Source organism: Bombus vancouverensis, chromosome 13 (genome assembly GCF_051014615.1).
Source record: "Bombus vancouverensis nearcticus chromosome 13, iyBomVanc1_principal, whole genome shotgun sequence".
Lineage (NCBI taxonomy): Eukaryota > Metazoa > Arthropoda > Insecta > Hymenoptera > Apidae > Bombus > Bombus vancouverensis.
Window position 1 is genome coordinate 10436997 of NC_134923.1, and position 19945 is coordinate 10456941.

General features: G+C 31.3%; 2 protein-coding genes across 10 annotated transcripts in view; both read right to left on the minus strand.

The window, feature by feature from the left end:
- Positions 1 to 1830, minus strand: PQBP1 (poly-glutamine tract binding protein 1). The gene is made up of 6 exons (XM_033341797.2): positions 1601 to 1830; positions 1248 to 1357; positions 964 to 1139; positions 699 to 879; positions 450 to 613; positions 1 to 346 (listed from the first exon to the last, which is right to left on the minus strand). Exons 1-6 carry the CDS (start codon positions 1668 to 1670, stop codon positions 154 to 156), a joined length of 894 nt encoding a protein of 297 aa, XP_033197688.1. The 5' UTR covers positions 1671 to 1830; the 3' UTR covers positions 1 to 153.
- A 644-nt stretch (positions 1831 to 2474) lies between these two features.
- Mef2 (myocyte enhancer factor 2) overlaps positions 2475 to 19945 on the minus strand; it is an 81732-nt gene continuing 64261 nt past the window's right edge. For 6 of the 9 annotated variants that reach the window (XM_033347090.2, XM_076623713.1, XM_076623712.1 and 3 more), the window contains 5 exons: positions 18805 to 18963; positions 16634 to 16769; positions 16137 to 16393; positions 15459 to 15643; positions 2475 to 14528 (listed from right to left, as the gene is read on the minus strand). In XM_033347090.2, coding sequence (XP_033202981.2) covers positions 14078 to 14528; positions 15459 to 15643; positions 16137 to 16393; positions 16634 to 16769; positions 18805 to 18963 — 1188 coding nt within the window. In that variant the 3' untranslated portion in view covers positions 2475 to 14077. The remainder of the gene's footprint in view (positions 14529 to 15458; positions 15644 to 16136; positions 16394 to 16633; positions 16770 to 18804; positions 18964 to 19945) is intronic. The other 3 variants (XM_033347126.2, XM_076623714.1, XM_033347132.2) reach the window with 3 other exon arrangements.

Consider the following 19945-nt stretch of genomic DNA (forward strand, 5'->3'; position numbering starts at 1 on the left):
TCATAGTTAATATTTTTTATTTAATTAGTCAGTCATTTATACATAGAGATAATATAATAATAAGATTACTGACAAATTCCGTAAGTTACACTATATTTACATTAGACATGTATAATAAATTGCATAATAGACTAAATAGTACAAAAGAGAAATTTATTCTGGTTTTTCAGGACACGATACTTTAGGTTTGTTAGACGATTCTGAATCTGTTTTGTTAGCTCTATTTGATCGCAAAACCGCGCCTGGACTAGGATATGGCCTCATTTGATAAAGTGGTCCTGAAGCAGTTGTGTCTGCTCCTGTTTTAGCTTCATTGTGTCGTGCTAAACCATCAGACCATTTTCCCCTATAAAAATCAAATAATTTGAACGTGTTGTTGTCTATATATGAAAATTAATTTTATCATAATTACTTTATTAATATAAATTAATAAATAAAATGAAATTTACCGTGGAATATCACTGTAAGATGCTGGATCCATAGGATCTAAAGTTCTGTCTTTCTTCTCTTTGCTCTCAGATTTTTCTAATCTTTGATTTCTTTTACTATCTCCTGGTTTGTGTCTTGATCTAGTCTCTAATTTTTTATCTTTCTTTGTGTCTGGTTCATCCATCTAGATAATTAAACAATTATTTGTGATAGTGCTAAAATATACTGGACATTACATTTTTATTAAATTGAAGAAACTGATTACTAACTTCCATTGGCTCTTGTTCACTACCACTGTCATCACTAGACATATTGTCATCCTGATCTGCTGCTTTTAGATGTAATTCTTCTCTTAACTGAGAAGCTGGTTGAGATATTTGACATTTTGGGTGGCCCGGTGGTAACCAAGATACCAAATCAGATGACCAGTCCCAATAATAATGTTGGCCACTATTGATGAATTAAATAATTATATGAAATTTGATATAAACATATTTTCCCTAGAAATTATAAGTAGAAAAAATTGATACTAACGATCCAGGGTCATAAACAGCTTTCCAGGTTTCTGGTAAGGGGTACTTCTGTATTAATTTTAATTGCTTTTTCAAGTATTTGTCAGAAGGTTGTACATGTCCAAGACCCCATAACTCTTTGCACTTTTTTGTACATTCATGATAAATATTATACTTATTGGGACAACCACTATATCCCTAAAATAAAACGTTTATTATTTAATATTTTTATATTATGGATATTTGCATTATTATTTATTGTTACTGTATTTAATATTTTATAATAGTTTTTGATATAATATTTACCATAAATTTTTGTGATATGTCAATTTGGTTAATATCATCTTTTGTACTATCATAATCTTCAGCTATTACTTCTTCATGGATTTTTTTTCTTGATTCTTTTTTTGTAGATTCTAAAAATATTATTTGATTTATACATGATGTTGTATCCTCAGCATTTTTTAAATTTGATTATGTATGAAAACACTAAGGTTATGTTCATTCTGAATTACACATTAATAATTTGATCTTTATAGTATTTATGAAGCATAAAGTAGTAAGATAAAGAACTATTATTAATTAAATTATCAATTCGATATAAAATGATATTGTTGGTTATACTGTGTTTTATGCACAAATGAATAAAATTATTATACCGTGTTTTTCTGATCCAGTAATAAGCCCTCTTTTAGCAAGCCGTGCAGCTAATGCAGCTGGAAGTGGCATTTTAGAATTTTAGTACTTCTTCACTTCCTTTCTTTCAAGTATGCTCTTAATATGAAAATATTCACACAATTTACCAACAGAAAATTTCCTTATTCGAATTTCGAATACACGTAAATTTCAGTCGGTTGGAACTTACATAACCTCATAACATTTAACGACGAAAGCGCCAAACAAATTCCAGATAGATGTAGATATATGATATATGTATAATTTTTTAAATCTTTTTTATCATTGTGAAATAATTTTTTAAATTTCAAAATTAAGCTATTTCCTATGAAATTATTCAGAAATTTTTATTTTTTTATTTTTAGTAACTAAAAGTAGTCGTTGCCTACTGTTGGTAAGTATAACAATTTAAATGCCTTTACTCCTTGTAAAGTTTAGAAATAAAAAAATATATTCATAACAAGATTTGATTTTGTAACTTTCATTACTATAGTTTTGATAATTTTATATTGCATATAATTTTTATTATATGCGTATGTAGCTTTCATGACTTCTGTTTTATAGTTTTATAGTTTTTATTACACATTATTTTACATACTTCAAACACCCTGAAGACACTGAGTATATTTTTAAATCTATAAAGAAGAAAATTTAATTGTAATTTCTAGAACTTGTCCTTAATTGTTAAAAAAATGGTTTAAATATGTACAAGAATACATGCGAAACAATTATTATAAAGCTGAAAAAATATGATAAGATGTGGACTATGGATTTTACACACATTGATTCAAGCGTCTTGAATAGATGAAAGGATAGAATAAGGAGAAATGGGGTAAAAAAATAATTTCGAAAAAATGCTCGACTTCATAGACGACACATGGTGACAGTAATCGTTCAGAATATATTTACAAGAGCAGTACAAAGAATAACGCGATATTACACGTACATATTTGTTGATACGTATACTAACAAGTAATTGGTAAGCAGGTGAACAGTTTAATTGTTAATTGAGGCACGTGACAATAAGGCATTTCTACAGAGGACAAAATACGATCGTGCATATGTAAGATTTCATTTTTCCACGCTTCTTCAATGTTTGTTCATTATTTAAAGCATCTTGAACTTGTTAATTATATTTGAGAACGATTTGCGACTTCTGTATATCATGTGTTCCTCTTAAAAAGCTGTTAGAGTCATATGTGCCACGTGTTGTATTAATCATGATTATTTAAAAATTTTAAACACACGTATATCTTCTTTAAAATATGCCTTTTACTTTTTATTAAAAAATATCTTAGGAAGAATTTTATTTCCTTTTTTAAATTGACTTAATTTTTTTTTAGGTCATACATCTCTAAATTTCAAGCTCAATAAAAAGACATTTTATGCCATGACCTGTAACAACATGATCTTGGAGTAATATTAACTAAATTTAAAATATATTAGCAATATGCATTTTATTACTAAAAGATGAAAACATATATAGCGAAAATGTTTAACGAGATCACTGTAAGTGAAACACCTATACATACTAATATAAATCGACGAAAATATTTTACCGATGCCTCAGATCTTTTGAAGATCATGTTGCAACAGGATATTGAACTCGCTCTATAATTATGATAATTAACAGACTGCAGATATTTATGCATTTATGAGGAATTTAAAGTGGAAAAACCCTCAGAATGGATATAATGCATAAAAATGTATACAATACCCAAAATACATGATATTTAAAGAATGAAACAAATTTTTGTTTAGATTCTATTTCATTAATCATATTTATAAAAATATGAATATTGTTTGGATATTTGCAGTCCAGTAATTTACAATAACCTTGAATGCACACATTGTTTTTTGCTAATTCTTAGTAAATTTTAGACTAATTTCTTTTCAAGATTTTTGTTTATATGTTTTAGAATATTGAAGGCATTAAAAATATAATGGCAAACAAAAAACCTCTGAACGTCTGTAACGTCTGAAAATTTAGTTAACGTAACCGAACGAAGTAGAGTCGTAGAGCGGCGCTGATCTTACATGTACACGATCGTATGAATTACATTAGTGGACGTCACAATGAAAGTTGTGTTAGTACGTCGGTGCAAAAAATGCGTATCTGTGTGTTATTTATCGCTTCTCTGCGTCTCATTACACCGATTACTGATTACACAATAGTATACCACATTATGTATTCGTTTAGAATGTGTTCATGTATACTTGTGTATGTACGTGTTATGTGTGTGTATGCATGTGCACAGATTGTACAAACGTGGTAGAAAGATTTATCGATAGAAAATTAATTACAAGTTTGAAAGTAAAGAGTCTTGAGATCAAGAAGTGTCGAAGTTTAGATAGATTATGATGATCGAGCGACATCCAATGGGTACGGATTGTACACATGTAATATGGTGTTTCAACATTTGCGGTGCGACACTTTACACAAGGAAAATACGTGTTTTCGTTCCTATCGAGAAAACAGAAAGAGAAAGAGACAATGAGATAATGAAGCAGAAACGCGCTTCTCACTGATAGAGAACAAAATTATTAAAAAATTATCTAAGAATTTCGACACACAAAACAATTTGAAAAAATGAAATACCCGAAAAATATTAAAATTATAATTTTATAATTTTAACAATTTTCTAGTAATATTTTGCTTCAAAAATTCTTTTGTAATTCGTTAATTTTAGCCACAAAAAAATTGAAGTATAGGAATAGTATTTTGTATAGACAATATGCACGTGTTCGTTTTTTGCATATGATCAGGAATATTGAACAACGAAGATGTATATATTAAGGGGAAAGAGATGTTTACGAAGTGGACAGTCATGAGATCAATGAATGAAACATGATTATGAATTAAAGAGAAGAATTTACAATGACCACAGAAACACATCACAGTGTTAGTAGTTTTGTTTATTGGAACGTGTGCGAATCTTATTCTTAGTCTTTCATTTTAAAACATGATATATAAGTGTTTTCGTAGATGAGTTATTATAAGTTTTAAAAAATTTCAAATGTAGAAATTTTTAATAGAAAATTCATATTTCATTCGTACACGTCCAATAGCTCAACAAAGACGCACAGTTTACACAACAATATGTGTATACACATTTTTTCTAGCCACATAATTTATGCGAATGGATTGTAATAGATGAAATATATATTTTCTACTGTGTTTTAATATATATTGTCTTCTTGAAACGAAGATATTATCTTTCTATTAACCAATTCTTTAATTTAAAAAGACTCTGAATTCTCTTAAATTTTTATGATTTTAATTTTAAGTGTTCATTAAATCTGGAAAAATTCACAAATTAACAAAATATAACAAATGCATATATTACATATTTTACAATCCACTAACATTGAAGAGAAGACCATGGAACAGGCAATATTTTGTAAATACATCAATTATTTTGTACATAGGAAACTAATGATTTTTTAGTCTCACACATACCTCTCGACATCATATCCGGTATCGAAGAAACTCAGATTCGAGCTTAAATTTGAATTCATTTTCTATAAAATTTCCTTTCTCCTTATAACACTGAACCGTTAGAAAAATATTTAACTATGAATTATATTATATCTGTGCTTCGGTAAAAATGGCACCTTTTCTAACATAATTCTTGTGCGAAAAGATAAATCAATTGATCAAAACAATCGATTTATTTAAAAAAGATTTCACTAGAAAAAAATACAATTATTGTGTACCTATTTTATGCAAGTTCTTTGAAGGTTAGTCGAATGTTAAATACATTAATTGTATAAGATATCTAACCTTCAAAAAAAGATATTCGTAACAAAATTTGACTGTACAAATTATATCACAATTGGTGAAAAATTGTTCATTTGCTTCGAACAAACTATGTATAGATGTTGGTACAACACTTTCCAAGCACGTGCGAATCCGATATTTTTCTCTGCGTAGCACACTATAATTTATGAATGACCTTGGTGGTCCAACGTTCAAATTTTTCTATAACTTCCTAACACTTTATTTCTTTTCTTATTCTCCTGCATTCTATATTTTCAAAATTTATCTACATTTAATCAAAAAAAAAAAGAAAAATAATTAATATATATAAATATAAAGAATCATAAAAATGTCATTAAGCCTTAAAGAATATTAAGGGACGTTAGTACTATGATAAATCAATTTTAAACAATATTGTTCGCAAAATATATCGATATTGATATTATTATTATTATTTCCCTATTCTGAAATTTCGGAATTCATTTTTTTTTTTCAAAATTCGACTAACCTATCTTTCGATCGATCGATCGACTCGATTCGCACATGCTCGAGTGGCACTTAAATAAAATACTGCCAAATATAAAAACCAAGTAAAATGTATTCTATGAGAAACATCATATCATTATGCTGATACACTGAAATATAACCACAATGCGTGTTTACAATGTTTCGCGCGCGCACGTGTTCATGTCATATGTGTGTTTATACGTCTGTAAAATGTTTATGCGTATATGTGTATTTTAGTGTATTGTTATGTACGAGGAGAAATAGTTTTTGTGATGTGCATAGAGACCGTACGAAATAATCATCGATATTAATTTTCCCTAATTTCTCAAACCTAATTCGCTAATAATTATACTGACCGAGCAATGGATGATGCGGCGCGTATGGTAGTTTGTGATCAGTAATAATAATAATAATAATAATAATAATAATAATTAATAATAATAATAATAATAATAATAATTAATGATAATAATAATTAATAATAATAATAATTAATAATAATACAGATATAACGATAATAATAATAGTTAATAATAATAATAATAGTAATAGTAATAATAGTGGTGATCGTGGTAGTACTAGTAATAGTTATAGTAATAGCAAATAGTAATAATCGCGATGACCGATGATCGATGAAGGATGGGCCTTGACAAGGATTCACGATGATTATTATTATTCGTATAGGATATTGACAATAACATGTAACAACGACCGGATATGTCGAGCACCAAAGAAATACGTGTAATCTAGTTATGTTTAAATCGGGCAATTGCGAGCACTTTAAAATAAGTTATCTTTTTTAGGTTGGTTCTACCGTCATCTTTATATTTTAACAATGAAAAGGGTCGAAGTATTACGTCAATCGATAACAATAGATAAGAGAATCGTAATAGAGAATATTTTTATATATAATCGTAATAGAGAGTATCCTCAGAATGATACTGGATTTTTAACAGTTTTATTATTGAACAAGTGTCTAATTGGCAATCTCAATTAAAAAAAATATAACGTTATTAAAGAAATACATCGGTCGTTTGGAAAAGGCAAAGTGAGCAATTCCACAAGTTAAAATGCAGAGAAAGGTGATGGTGTTATCACTTTTCAAATTTTAGGATTCGCTGTTACTTATATCACTCTATTAGAATAAATAAATTTGTGGGAATAAATCTTGTAACTTGTGTAATTATGAATATGAAAATTAATTACGAAATTGACAAAGAGTGGAGTTAATGGGCTTAGTTCGTAAGAGGCTCATATGTTATTAAATTAACGCTATTTTAATATTAATTTCTGAATATTAGGTATGTCTTTATCGATTTAAATTTTAGTTTTGCATATTACAAAAATGTTTAATTTTAAATGTATTCATTCAATGTAATTTAATTGTGATCGACTTTTTTGTGAATGATTATCGAAACGGGGAAAAGTAAGAAGAAAGAAAGTGACTCGCATGTGCTCGATTTTCGCGCGACAATTGCCGGTACCATTTCTATTCTGGTGTGTCGATTATTGTACCATCATCAGCGTGTGACATCTTTTTCGACGTGCATTATCAATGAACAAACAAGACGAATAAGCGTGTCCTTCGTAAAATCGTCTCGCAAATTTCACGGATATACAACGATCTTGACAACCACGTGACAGAGGTGATGAATTACAATTACGATTTTTCAATAGTTCAAGAATATTACCAGAAAAAAGAGCACAGAGAACGAAAAAAGGTCGAAAAAGAAAGAAACAAATAAGGAGGATATGCAAAGGAAAAAAAGATGATCGAATTGTCTCTGTTTGAAAAATGGTGAGAAATGTTCACGATAAATGACACTATTATGAATTACGGGAGGGGAAAAAAAAAAGAAAAATAAAAAAAAGATTACTTTCCTTTCTGTTTTCGCAGATTTATCACTGGCTACTTAAACGCACAACTCTATAATACGCCATAATATATTTTTTCTGCTTTTTCTTGTGTTTGTGTTTGTCTGTTTAATAATAATATCTATATAGCACGTTACGCGGTTACTTTTTTTAACTTCGGTATAATTACATATACAGAGTGGTTGTTATTTCTTTCTATTGTTAAACTCCTTTATACACTTTTTTCCTTTTCCTCTTTTTCTCGCTCTTTCTTCATTGTACTCTGCACTCGACGTTCAAGTGGGCCGCTCTTTCTTTTTGTTTGTCAACAGTGCAACGTAAACAGATTTTTCATTCTTCACCATTTGCTTCTTTATGTATATATATATATATATCGTACAAATAACAATATATCGCTACGCAATAATATTTAAAAAGTATGTTAATAATAACCATACACGCGGATTCCGTGCGTCTCGAAACTATAGATCGATCAATCGATCGATACAAACACGAAAAACAAGAATCCCCTTCGAATCGAGGATTATTTTATATATTTATATATATTTTTCTATTTTTTTTCAGCTTTTTTCCCTTTTTATTATTTATCAGACAGACAACGTTGAAAAAAAAGGGAGATCGTTATCGATTGATCGATCGGAGGGTAAGTTTCGACAATAAACACACGATCGATGGTTAACAATAAAATGGCGGTATATTCTTGAGTTTTACCTTTAAAAATGTGATGCTACGTGGCTTTACAGATATGTTCAGTATTTTTAAATTTACTTTTACATACGTATATATATATACATATATATTTTATGTATATTAGATTCACTTTTACTCTGCAGTGACAACAGTTGTGGCTAGTACATTTATACATCCTCGTATAGTAATTATAGTTCAACTTTCCATCTCTTCCAACATCATTTTCTTTCTTTTTTCTGCAAATATTCGCTTCGCTATATCATCCTTTCAAAAGTGATACTTGTGCCGTGCTTTGAGTTTTCGACCATGTTTATACATACACACATGTCGCTTTTATATTTTTTTCTATTCAGTTCAAATCGAAGTTACAACATCGATTTCTCGGATACTCGATTCGATTTTTCGCAATCGATCCGTGACAACGAACAGCGATAACGGTCGAAAAATATAGGGAGATACTTCGAGATCGCATAAAGATAGAATAGAGATCTTGAATTTTCAAAATTCTTTAATTTTTTCATTATCATATCATTATTTTATCATTAAGAATCTTGATTTATAGTTAAGCTCGGTTGCATTACAAAATATCAACTACTTTTTTCTATGTAGTATTTTACAAGAAACGCTACGAGAATTTTCTGTTCAATTTCTTTTCTATTTTTTTTGTCTCCTTCCCTTTATAAGTAAGAAATAAATAAAATTTACTTAGGAAAAATCTTATTTCCTATTCGTTAAAGAGACGTATTTTCCAGTTTCGTAATGTTTTTCCGGAATAGATCGATCGTTCCGCGACATCTTAAACGAAAATGATCGCTTGTTAAAAATCGGTTGGTTCCCAACAGTTCACAACGATTTGCTTTCAAAGGCACGAAAGGTTAATAAATCGATTCGTTAACTAAACTCTTTTTATATATTTACAACATCTTTTTTATTATATATATTTCTTTTCTATTCTAAAAAATATCCGAGTTTTGGAGTCATTCGAATGCGTCAAATAATTTCGAATACTTCGGTTGGAGAAATTATCCAATCTCTTCAATGTTTAAACGGTCCTCCGCGACGTAACGATGGCGCCACAGTGACGAAACATTTTGAGACGAGAACTTCGAATATTTAGACATCCTCGGATATATATATTAAAAAGGAATTGTTTTTCTATTCAAAATGATTAATTAATTTTTTAGAAAGCCGTCCAACATCCGACTATTCGAAATTGCACGAAATCCTCGAGTAACGAATGTTTCTTCGAAAAGACGAAGAAGAATGAGGAGTAATAGGAAATTTGTTAAAAAAAAAAAAAAAATCGAAGCGAGCATCCATTTGAGTTCTGCACGTGGCCAATAAAAACACGGTTTTCGATAACGGTCTTGTCCAACAACTTTGCTCCCGTACAAAAGGCTCTAATTCTGTTTCTCTACGTTTTTTTTTATCTTCTTTTTATGCTTTTTCTTGTTAACTCCTGTATGTCCTATAGTTTAATGCATACGACAACATTTTCTAAATGATGGTCCATTTCGTTTCACAGCGTTCCAACAACTTCGATAATAGTCTCTGAGTTCTCAACTACTATATAATCGCCGACGCTTTACGTATTTGCAATCGAATATTTTTCGTTCAACCCTTGTTGTAGGTACAACCGTTTGACCAATATAGGAGAGTATAAAATTCTTCTATTTAAATTAATTTAATTGATCCAACTTAGAGGATGGTGAAATTCTCTCCAAGAATAAATTGGATAATGGTACCATTTTGTCTCTCTCTATTTATCATAAGAGATTGGCAAATATTAATTATATAACGTCATATATAATATATAACACTTAGTAAATAAGTAAATAATCTTTCAACAGGGTTAGAACCGACGTAATAGTTTAACAAGAGGACCAAACAGATACACCATTTAAAATGGTACAAAACTCCATATTGATTTCTCGGTTGTGCCCCGAACAAGATGTAGATACAGATCGAATTTGCTCGCGCGTATTTGTGTGTATGTGAGTGTAACTTATGCAACTTACTTCATCATCATATTAAAAATATACATTAAAATGGTACGCACAATCGCGTCGTTAACGTACACCATTTAACAAGTTCCCTACCTTAAGTGGTACCACTACGTATTTCTTAATTTTTCACGTGGGTATCTTACAATAAAATAGATCGGTAAGCAAATCGTAATCCTTGCCTTGTTACGAGACCATGAGTACCGGTGGATCAAATTAGAACGATTTCTCTCAGGCAGTCTAGCATTAGAAGTACGCCTAATAATCGGCTAGACGAGACATTAACTACGTATGCATTGTAAAAGAATATATTACATGCTTCATAACTCTGTATAAATTGCATGAGGTCACAACTGAAGATTGAATTTTGAATTTTGTGCATTAAGCGAGAAAAAATTGAACTAGTTCACATTATTGATTTCCATAAGTTTGAGATAATGTGTACTTGGGACATCATAGATTAGCTTCTTTAGTGTATCTTGTACTTATCTGCTATATTAAGATATGAAATGAAGAACGATTTTTACTTCAATCAAACTCTTACATTCATCTTTCTGAAATATGAAAACATACTATATAATATGTCAGTCAAAGTATTCGACATTATCTTGCAGCATTCTCAAACTTATGATCAGTAGTTATGTCTTGTGCCAAATTTATTTGTTGAATCTTTTTGAACTCTCGAGTATCATTATTTCTATTGATTACATGTAGATATGAAAAGTTTGTGCAAATCGCTTTGTCTTATACATACAAATGAAGCACAATAATAACACTGGTTGTTTACAACACTGCCGAGAAATAATCGTAAAATATCAAGTAACGGATAATATAATTCAATAATTATATTATTCAATGCGATCCACCTGTAGCGATTTAAAAATTGAAAACAATGCAATCGTATCGTAGATTATCTTTCAAGGATTTACTTCAGGCATGTACACTTAAGTTCAGAGATATATATAATATATATCGATATATATATATATACATACATACATATATATTATATATACATATATATATATATATATATAATACCAATTCAAATACAATAAATTTTGCATCAATAGGAAAATGTTTAATAACTAGTGGAGACATATATATATATACTTTTTTTTAATACATTAAATCTTACTTTTTTCGTTATGAAAAATAACAATTTCTTTATACTTTTTTTTCTTTGATAAAAAAGTGTGTTGGCTAAGAGATTGCACTTTGTGATCATCTTAAAAATTTGTGATTAATCATTAGTGACTATACATTATATATCTTATGTTTCGCACACCGATTGTTCGTACAGTCATTAGATAGTTTCTAACTGCAACGTTAGTAAAGAAACAAATTAATATCGAAGATTCATACGACTCTTCTTTCTTTACCTTCTTTAACGTACGTATAATATAATCTTCGGTTACAGTATAACCAAGACTGACTTGCCAGGTTGTCGATTCGTCGACAGAACGTTGTAAAACAAAGTCTATGATTCCACTAATTTGTGTAGTACGGATAAACCTTTCTACCACTCTTTCTCTCTATTTTCTTCTTTCTTTCTCACTCTATTCAACATCTCTTTATTTTACTATTTTTAATCCACTTTTTTGTATCTTTCAGTATGATACACACTTTTCTTTACACGTAGCTTGTCGACGAGTCACCTTATGCGAGTCACAACGTGAACAAGTCAACCTGAAGGAGGGCCACAAATGGTGCCAGGCACTATTTATTCATATACCGTTTGTGTATTCCATTAATTACGTTAATTAATTACAGTAATGTACCAAATACGACTCTTGAGAGCAGCTCGCACCAGGATACATCCTGAGATTGAGTAAAGCATAGGCTGAGACCATCCCGAAAGCGGTTTAACTTAGGAAGAAGACTTTCTGCATTTTACAATTGCAACCCTATCTTGCCAACTAATTATGGATTTGACTAACAAAGCATTTTACAAGGATGTACTATATATAATAAATATTCTCTTTCCCTATATTTCATATTTAATTTAACTGTGTTCCACTGTTATAGAAAAATCGTGTGCCATGAATATTGGATTTAAATACTGATTCAAATAAATTTGCTAATTCTCATAGATTATTATTTGGAGATAAATGCTTACAGAGGTGCAAGCTCTCGTTGTGTATGACTTAGGCGTTAAGGGTTGCAAAGTTTCTTCCTTCCGTGTCACCTTTCATTTTTTTTCTTCATATCAAATGTGCAAAATACTTGTGGAAAATGTATATAACGTATGTATATATGTATACATCTGCAAGTTCGTGTGTATATACCTTTCTTTTCTGTTTGAATAATCAACACTATATTAGATGCTTATTTCACATGTAATATGCATATATCTCCTCTATTATCTCATAATAATCAATATATTAATTTTCGATCATATTTTTTTTCTACTGAATATCGTAATTATTTTGAGTACAGCAGCCGATTAATTATTCAACATCTTTTTGTTTATTAGCGGACATAGACCGTTAATTAGTACGCTAAGAAAAAAGAAAAAAGAAAAAGAAGAGGGAGAAACTCCGCTACTTTAAAAACAAACCCAACGATTTGTTAAAAAGAAAATTAAACGATCTAAGACTCATGAATGTATACATTTTCTAATAAAATGTACTCCATTGATCGTTTATAAAGTAAGAGTATGATTCTTTTCTCTGGAATAAAGGAAAGAGATATTGCAATTACAAAAAAAAAAAGAAAAATTGTAAAATTAAAATTTATATACTAATCGAATATCATTATTCTCTGACTAGGCATTCAATTAAGAGAGAAATTATGTTCATTGCTCTCGGCATTCATTATGTAAAAACATTAATTAACGGATTATGCCGCGGTCTTGCCTACCTACCATCATAACGCACAAAAAAAAAGAAACAAGTAACAAAGTACAATTATTTGTAAATCTCTAAACCGTAAATCCATTAAACGTTTTCGAAAGCTCTTAGAAATTCGGTTGTCGATGCACTTATCTTCCGAAATGCTGTGCTCCCGATTCGTTTCTTAACATCAATTCTAAACGTACCGCCATTACCTTTCTTCACTCGGAATAGAATATATCTTCGCCATTAGCGACAAGTATCAAAGACACAATATGCCATGTCACGAAGAAAATGACAATGAATAAATGACATATATACAAACAACTTTTGTATTATATACATGAAAATATACATATATATATATCTTTTATATATAATGGATATTATATATATATATGTATCCATCATATATTGTATAATATAATATATATATATATACGTGTAACGCTTCAACATTATGGCACCGTTATTTAATCGTCAAACAAACGTATTCTTTTATGTGTATGCGTATGTATGTGTATGTGTCGTGTTACGTGTGTTTCTGGACTTTTAAAATATAAACAAATTTGTGTCCTCTCTTGTCCAGCCAAAGTCGGACTCTTCGTAAGGATTCTTCGTCTTACGCGCGCATCCAACTACAAGAAGAGAAAAAAAAGAACCATGGCCGAACATTGCGTATAATAATTAACGAGTCTTTGACTTCAAGTCCCGGAACTTTTCACAAAAGCACTATACGCCGTTGTACGTAGAGGTATGAAACGATCGAGCGATTAACCGTTACGATTGATATTAAGTCGCCCAGCCCTCAGTGATCCTGGAACGCTTCATCAGCGGTCCATTCTCATAGTCTGAGTTATTCCCACCGTTTCCCCCGGCGTTCGAGTGACTCGTTCGAATATCTGCCACTGTGCCGCTTCCAGGTGACGGAAGGTTCGTCGGCGTTATACTACCGGAGTGAGATGGCGGTGGATTACTGCTCGGTCTGCTCGACACAAGATTCAACGATTGTGGCCCCGGATGAGGTACATGATGTGGAGGTGGTGCACCGGTACTGGACGAAGGTCCCACGTTCAGAGTCGTGTGATGAAGATTGCTGGTATTACTCGGCCCGCTGTTCGAGCCACTGTTGCCACCGTGAGGATCTCTAGGTGGACTAATCGGTTCACTTTTTATCTTCACTGGTAATGGCGACGTGGCCGGTGGCGGTGTACTGCTCGACACTGCCAGATGGGGAAGACCACTGTAATCAAATAAATTTGAAGATATTAGATTCGATTATGAGGATTCCAGCAAGATTGATTCGCACTCTAAAGTATAACATCTCTGAAGAGAATATGCTGACTGAAGATATAAGACCAGGTCTTGACTGAAGAAATTGTATATAATAATTAAATTGAAAAGAAACTATGGCTTGGATTAGGTTTATCTTATGTATCTTTCTAGAATATCATTTAACAGATTTACTAACACATATTGATTATTATAAACCTTACACTAGCATCAGAAGCAAGATAAAATATGCAACAAGCCGTCAATGTATTAAATATGAGTATATAAGCATAATATGTTTTAAAATAAGTATATATCGTTAAAGCTCATTGTCACTTCATAGATGAACTGTTATGTGGGTTTAGCATTTAATAAGTTTGAGTAGCCAAAGTAATTAATTGACAAAATATTTTTGTTCAAGATCCATGTTTCTTTTAGATCCAAAGGATTTGAGATAAACTGATATGAAGATAGTTTTAAAACTTTGAAAATTTGACTGCAGAAAAAGAATTTTAATTCTCAGTGAAAAATGATACGACTCACTAGCATGCTACAAACAACTATCCAAATAAGAAAAAAAACTATAAACCTCCAGTGGACGTTGTTTGATATTTTTATCAACAACTTGGATAAATATAGAAAATCCGTTGTTAGAACGAGTACCGTCGTTGCAAGCACGATTAAACTTTACAAATAATCTTTAATCTTTTCTTGAATAAGCGTTTATACAATATTTTGCGTTGTAAGCTTGTTTCTAAATATATTTTCGTTTGTAGGAAAGATGACGTACACGTGAATGAACAAAATGTAATTAGAGACTCTTAAAAAGTTTTGAATGATAGATTATACCAACTGGACATATAGTTTCCTTTCACAAGAATAATTATGAAATATGATTTACCTGATGCTGGACATGGTGGCTGCCGAATACATTGATAAGTCATCAACGTACCTCTGATGAGACCATGCTAAGCTTCCTAAGTCTGAGGAATAATCCGTTGGTCCAAAACTAGAATATCCAGCTGGAACTGATGGTGTTTGTAGTGCTACTACTGGTGTGTTCAATGTGGATTGTGCATGGCCACTCTGTATATCGGAAACACAAAACAAAAGACCAATTAGAATGAAATATTGTGTAATTACATAAGGGTACTTTTCATGTATCTATATATTACTATCCATAGTGTGTGAAATTGCACACAATTACACACAGTTACACTATTAGATCACTAGGAAATTGCTATAAAATATCTTACATTATATTTAAATACTAAAATATAGTGATTTTAAATTTGCGAATTACACACCATAAAATTAACAAAAATTTAGAATTTGAATTTTTATGATTCCTTTTAAATGAGAATTGAAATCCAAGATTAAGAAAAATAAAGATTTCTAAAATTTCATTTCGAAAATTTCATTTCAAACAAAAAATATCCAATGTAATGATAAAAAACATAAAGTATATAGAAATATCATTAAAGTATAACTCAATTCCAAACTCAAAAAATATGAAATAAAATTTTTAACTGAATGCACTGAATAAAATGCATTGAAATCAAGCACAGTGCGTACTAACATCGTAACTAGTGTCTTCGGAGAGAGGTTGCGTAAGGGGTGTTGGAATAACTACTCGAAGATTAGTCCTGTGAGGATGAGGCGGCGGTGGAGGAGGCGGAGGTTGTGGTGAATGCCTAGACGGATTACTGCCTTTGTTTGCACTGCCTCCTCCGACTCCTAGTGCCGGCGAAGGTCCTGGACTAGGTGAACCTCCTAGTGGTGATGCCGATGGTGGGTAACCATTACTCATTTCCAACATCCCTCCTGGTGGATATACTATAGAAAAACAACAAAATTAAGATTTATCGTTTTAGTAACTAATATAGGAATTAACTTATCACAATTATTATTAATATGTCGCACTAATAAAAATTGCAAAAGTTAAAATCTTTATTTGCTGAATAACTGAATTACTAATTATTTAGATACTATTCTTAAAAAATTCTTTTCTTTCCATCACGAATCTATTAATATTCTTGCAGATCAATATGTAAAGTTTAAGAATCGATTACATACCTGAATCTGTTTCAGAAGACGACGGTCTTGGAGAAATGCTGGTATGCGCCATTTGGGGACTAGATCCAAGTAGAGATTCGCCATAACTATTTACTGGTACGGATACAGGTAGAGTGTAATTAGATTGTCCCATTGCCTGAAATCGCAGTAAATCACGACGACATTATTAATACAATGTTCACCAATGATAGACTTCAAGAGAATTGGCAAATTCTGATAAGGTCTTCGTTTCGAGATTACGTCTTCATTATCCCCTTGCCCATTTCTGCTAGATAAAATTCAATAGTCAAAATAAAAAAAAAATATATATATATATATACATATAAAACACCCGATCAAACAAAATAAATGCAAAAGCAAATTTATATCCATTCTGTGCATAAATAAAATAAATTGCAAGGAATTCCTACAAAAAAATAAAACATAGAGTCATACCTTTATATTTATATAAATGGTGATATTGAAATTTTCAGGAATATATATTTTTCCAAATTGTACAAAAATAATTCCTATAAAAAGATTGAAAAAAGAAAATATAAAAAAGAAAGGATAATACTTCGTATTTATATATTTAATGTTATACATGTGATTAAAAATTTTGTGATTATAAATTTTGAGATATACATTGTCCAAATTATAAAAAGATAGTACATATAAAAAATGTTTAAAAAAAGAAGTAGGAAAGAAGGAACACCTCAACCATATTTTTACATTTAAGTTAAACGCTATAAATGAGACTCAAACTTTTCAGTTATACGATATTCAAGGTTTCTCAAATTCTGAAGAAGACAACTAGCCTCTATTGCTTATTCTGCTTGCCAAAATAATTATGAATGCCGCATTAATCGCTACCAGATGAAGCTTGATACAATGTACACAGTAAGTCCGACAAACGAAACGAAAAACAGATTAACAACTAACCAGAGATTATAATACCCTGGTTTTAAATGTCTGCCAATATCATGGTTTAGAGGTACAAGCTTGGCTGTTTTGTAAACTTACAGGCTCACGTTGCGATAATAAATTAAACGGTGCGAATTAAATCGAACCGTCACTGATAAATTGCTTGATGGCGGATTGTTAAAACCTAATAAATGTAACCAGGAGGACTAACGAATTGCTTCGAGTCATGTGAAAACTCCGAGCCAGAGGTTCCCAAAGTGAAACACCAGAAGGAACAGGCGGCCATTGTAAACTTCCAGCTACTATACGTTTTCAAACTGATAACGAAGAACAGCACGCTATTAGATGTCGATAGTAAATTTATTATGGGAAGTTTGGTGATTACTTGAAGAATTTTTCTTCCTTAAAGTCATCGCTAAGATTGATCAGATTTCAGAAAGACGAAGTTATATAGGTAAAAATTATATTTATAACGATGTAAAGATGATTGTTTTTTTTTTTTATCGTAAACTATAATATTTAGACATATCGATTATATCTTTGAAATATATGTACTGTCATTTTACTAGTTTGAAACAATTTTTTAATAAAGAATTTCTCAGATTACAAATAAGAATCTATAGAATTTCAAGTTATAGTCTAATATTTAATATAGTTTTTGAAAATATACAGAAGAAGGGAAAATCCTTGGAATCTGAAATTCAGAAACAACAGAAATGTCAATAATCCCATTCCAGTTTCAATCACTCGTGATACTCAGCAACACAATCTCTCACCTTCAGCACTATCCGTTTCTACAAAGATCAAACCCATTAAGAACAGTTTACACCTAAAAATGCCAACTTGATATATGATACGATTTAGAAAAATAACAATTTCTCTCAATATACATATGTATATAAAATTTCTTGCAATATATAAGGATTGAAGAATTTCACCATATACAAAAGAGAAGAGATGCCGGAGTTTCAAATATCCCAAAGACATCGATTACCGATCCCAATAACCTCAAATCACCAAAAATACCAAACCCCAAGTTCTACACAATCAAATTACAAAAACACTAAAAAATCTGAGCAATTTCGTACGCCTAAAATACCTAAGATCGACAATACCTATCACCGAGGGACCGTCGTTGCGGGACATCCACGCAATTTTTCCAGCCGTCCCAGGTATTCTCCTGGCCCGGGACTTTTTCTCTTTCTCCCTGTCTGTCCTCTCGACGTCAGTCGGCCGTCGAACAACACCGAACGACGACCTCCACTTACCCGAGTGCCGTTATGTTGGTGCCTCTGCATCATCAGTTGGAACTCCTCGTCGATCTTCGTGTATTTGGCTTCGGTGCGCGGAGTGAGATTGTACTCGATCGCGTCAGGCTCCGGACTTTCCGGGGACATGGCGCCCTTATGTTCCTTCTTGTTGAGTGCCTGCAAGTGTCAGCAGACAGGTTCACGTGACCACACCGCCCGAGGGCACTCAACCTTCGCATGCACGTTAATTTAAACGCCTAGCGTCACACACATACACATACGTATACACACAGTCGACTAATCTCTCTAGTTATTTTTCCTTCTCTCTGCTCTTATGTACGTAGCTTTGGTGTATTGGTTATTCGTGTGTGTACTTTTACTATTTGCATGGTAAGTGAGGTTACGTATGCGTTTATGGGTGTGTACGGGAGAGAAAAGGAGAGAAGATATCGCGTGTCACGCGACACGATGGTCGACGATGGATTCGTGTGAAGGATCCATGAACGACCCTGACCATTATTATGCTCGAAACAATTGGGGGACTGGGTTATGGGGCCGATGTGGGGATTGGGCTAGTCGATACTTAAGGGTTGCGATTCTTTTCAAACGTTGGTATTGTATCGAATAATATCGAGCATTATGTTAATTATTCTATGGCGTTTATTAACTTTTATTAGTTTTATTTCTGAAACTTTCCTTTTTTACAATAAAGAAGTTCAAACGATAGCTTTGGTTCCAAATTCAAATTGCACACTCTTTTGTAAAATACTTTTCTTTCGCTACATATTACGGATTTCAAGTATATATTAACCTTTTTTAAGAAATGGAACGTTTCAATTCTTTATAGGGATTAATAAATTGACGGTTAGCAGAATTAGAAAAAACGGTTCTCTCCCAACTGTTTCAAGCATAACGCATTGCAAAATTCCTATAAAAGAATGTTGAACATGTATAACCTGTCTGGTATTCTTTTCGACTCACCATACCGATTTAAATATTGCAACAAGATTTAATGCACTATTTATATTGACACGATTATTCCCTATCGATCGATTGGATATATCTTTTCTAGTAACTTCCATCGCTGATATACCTGAAAGTCTAACAATAAGAGAAATATGTCTTCATGCGTATACAGAGTGGTCCATAAAAATTCACT

Bases quoted from the DNA above. Each gene is read 5' to 3' on its own strand.
- PQBP1 (XM_033341797.2), bottom strand. From the start codon at position 1,670: ATGCCACTTCCAGCTGCATTAGCTGCACGGCTTGCTAAAAGAGGGCTT. The intron at 614-698 runs GTTAGTAATCAG...TTAATTATCTAG, and splicing joins GTGAACAAGAGCCAATGGAA to ATGGATGAACCAGACACAAA. The intron at 347-449 runs GTAAATTTCATT...TGATTTTTATAG, and splicing joins TCTTACAGTGATATTCCACG to GGGAAAATGGTCTGATGGTT.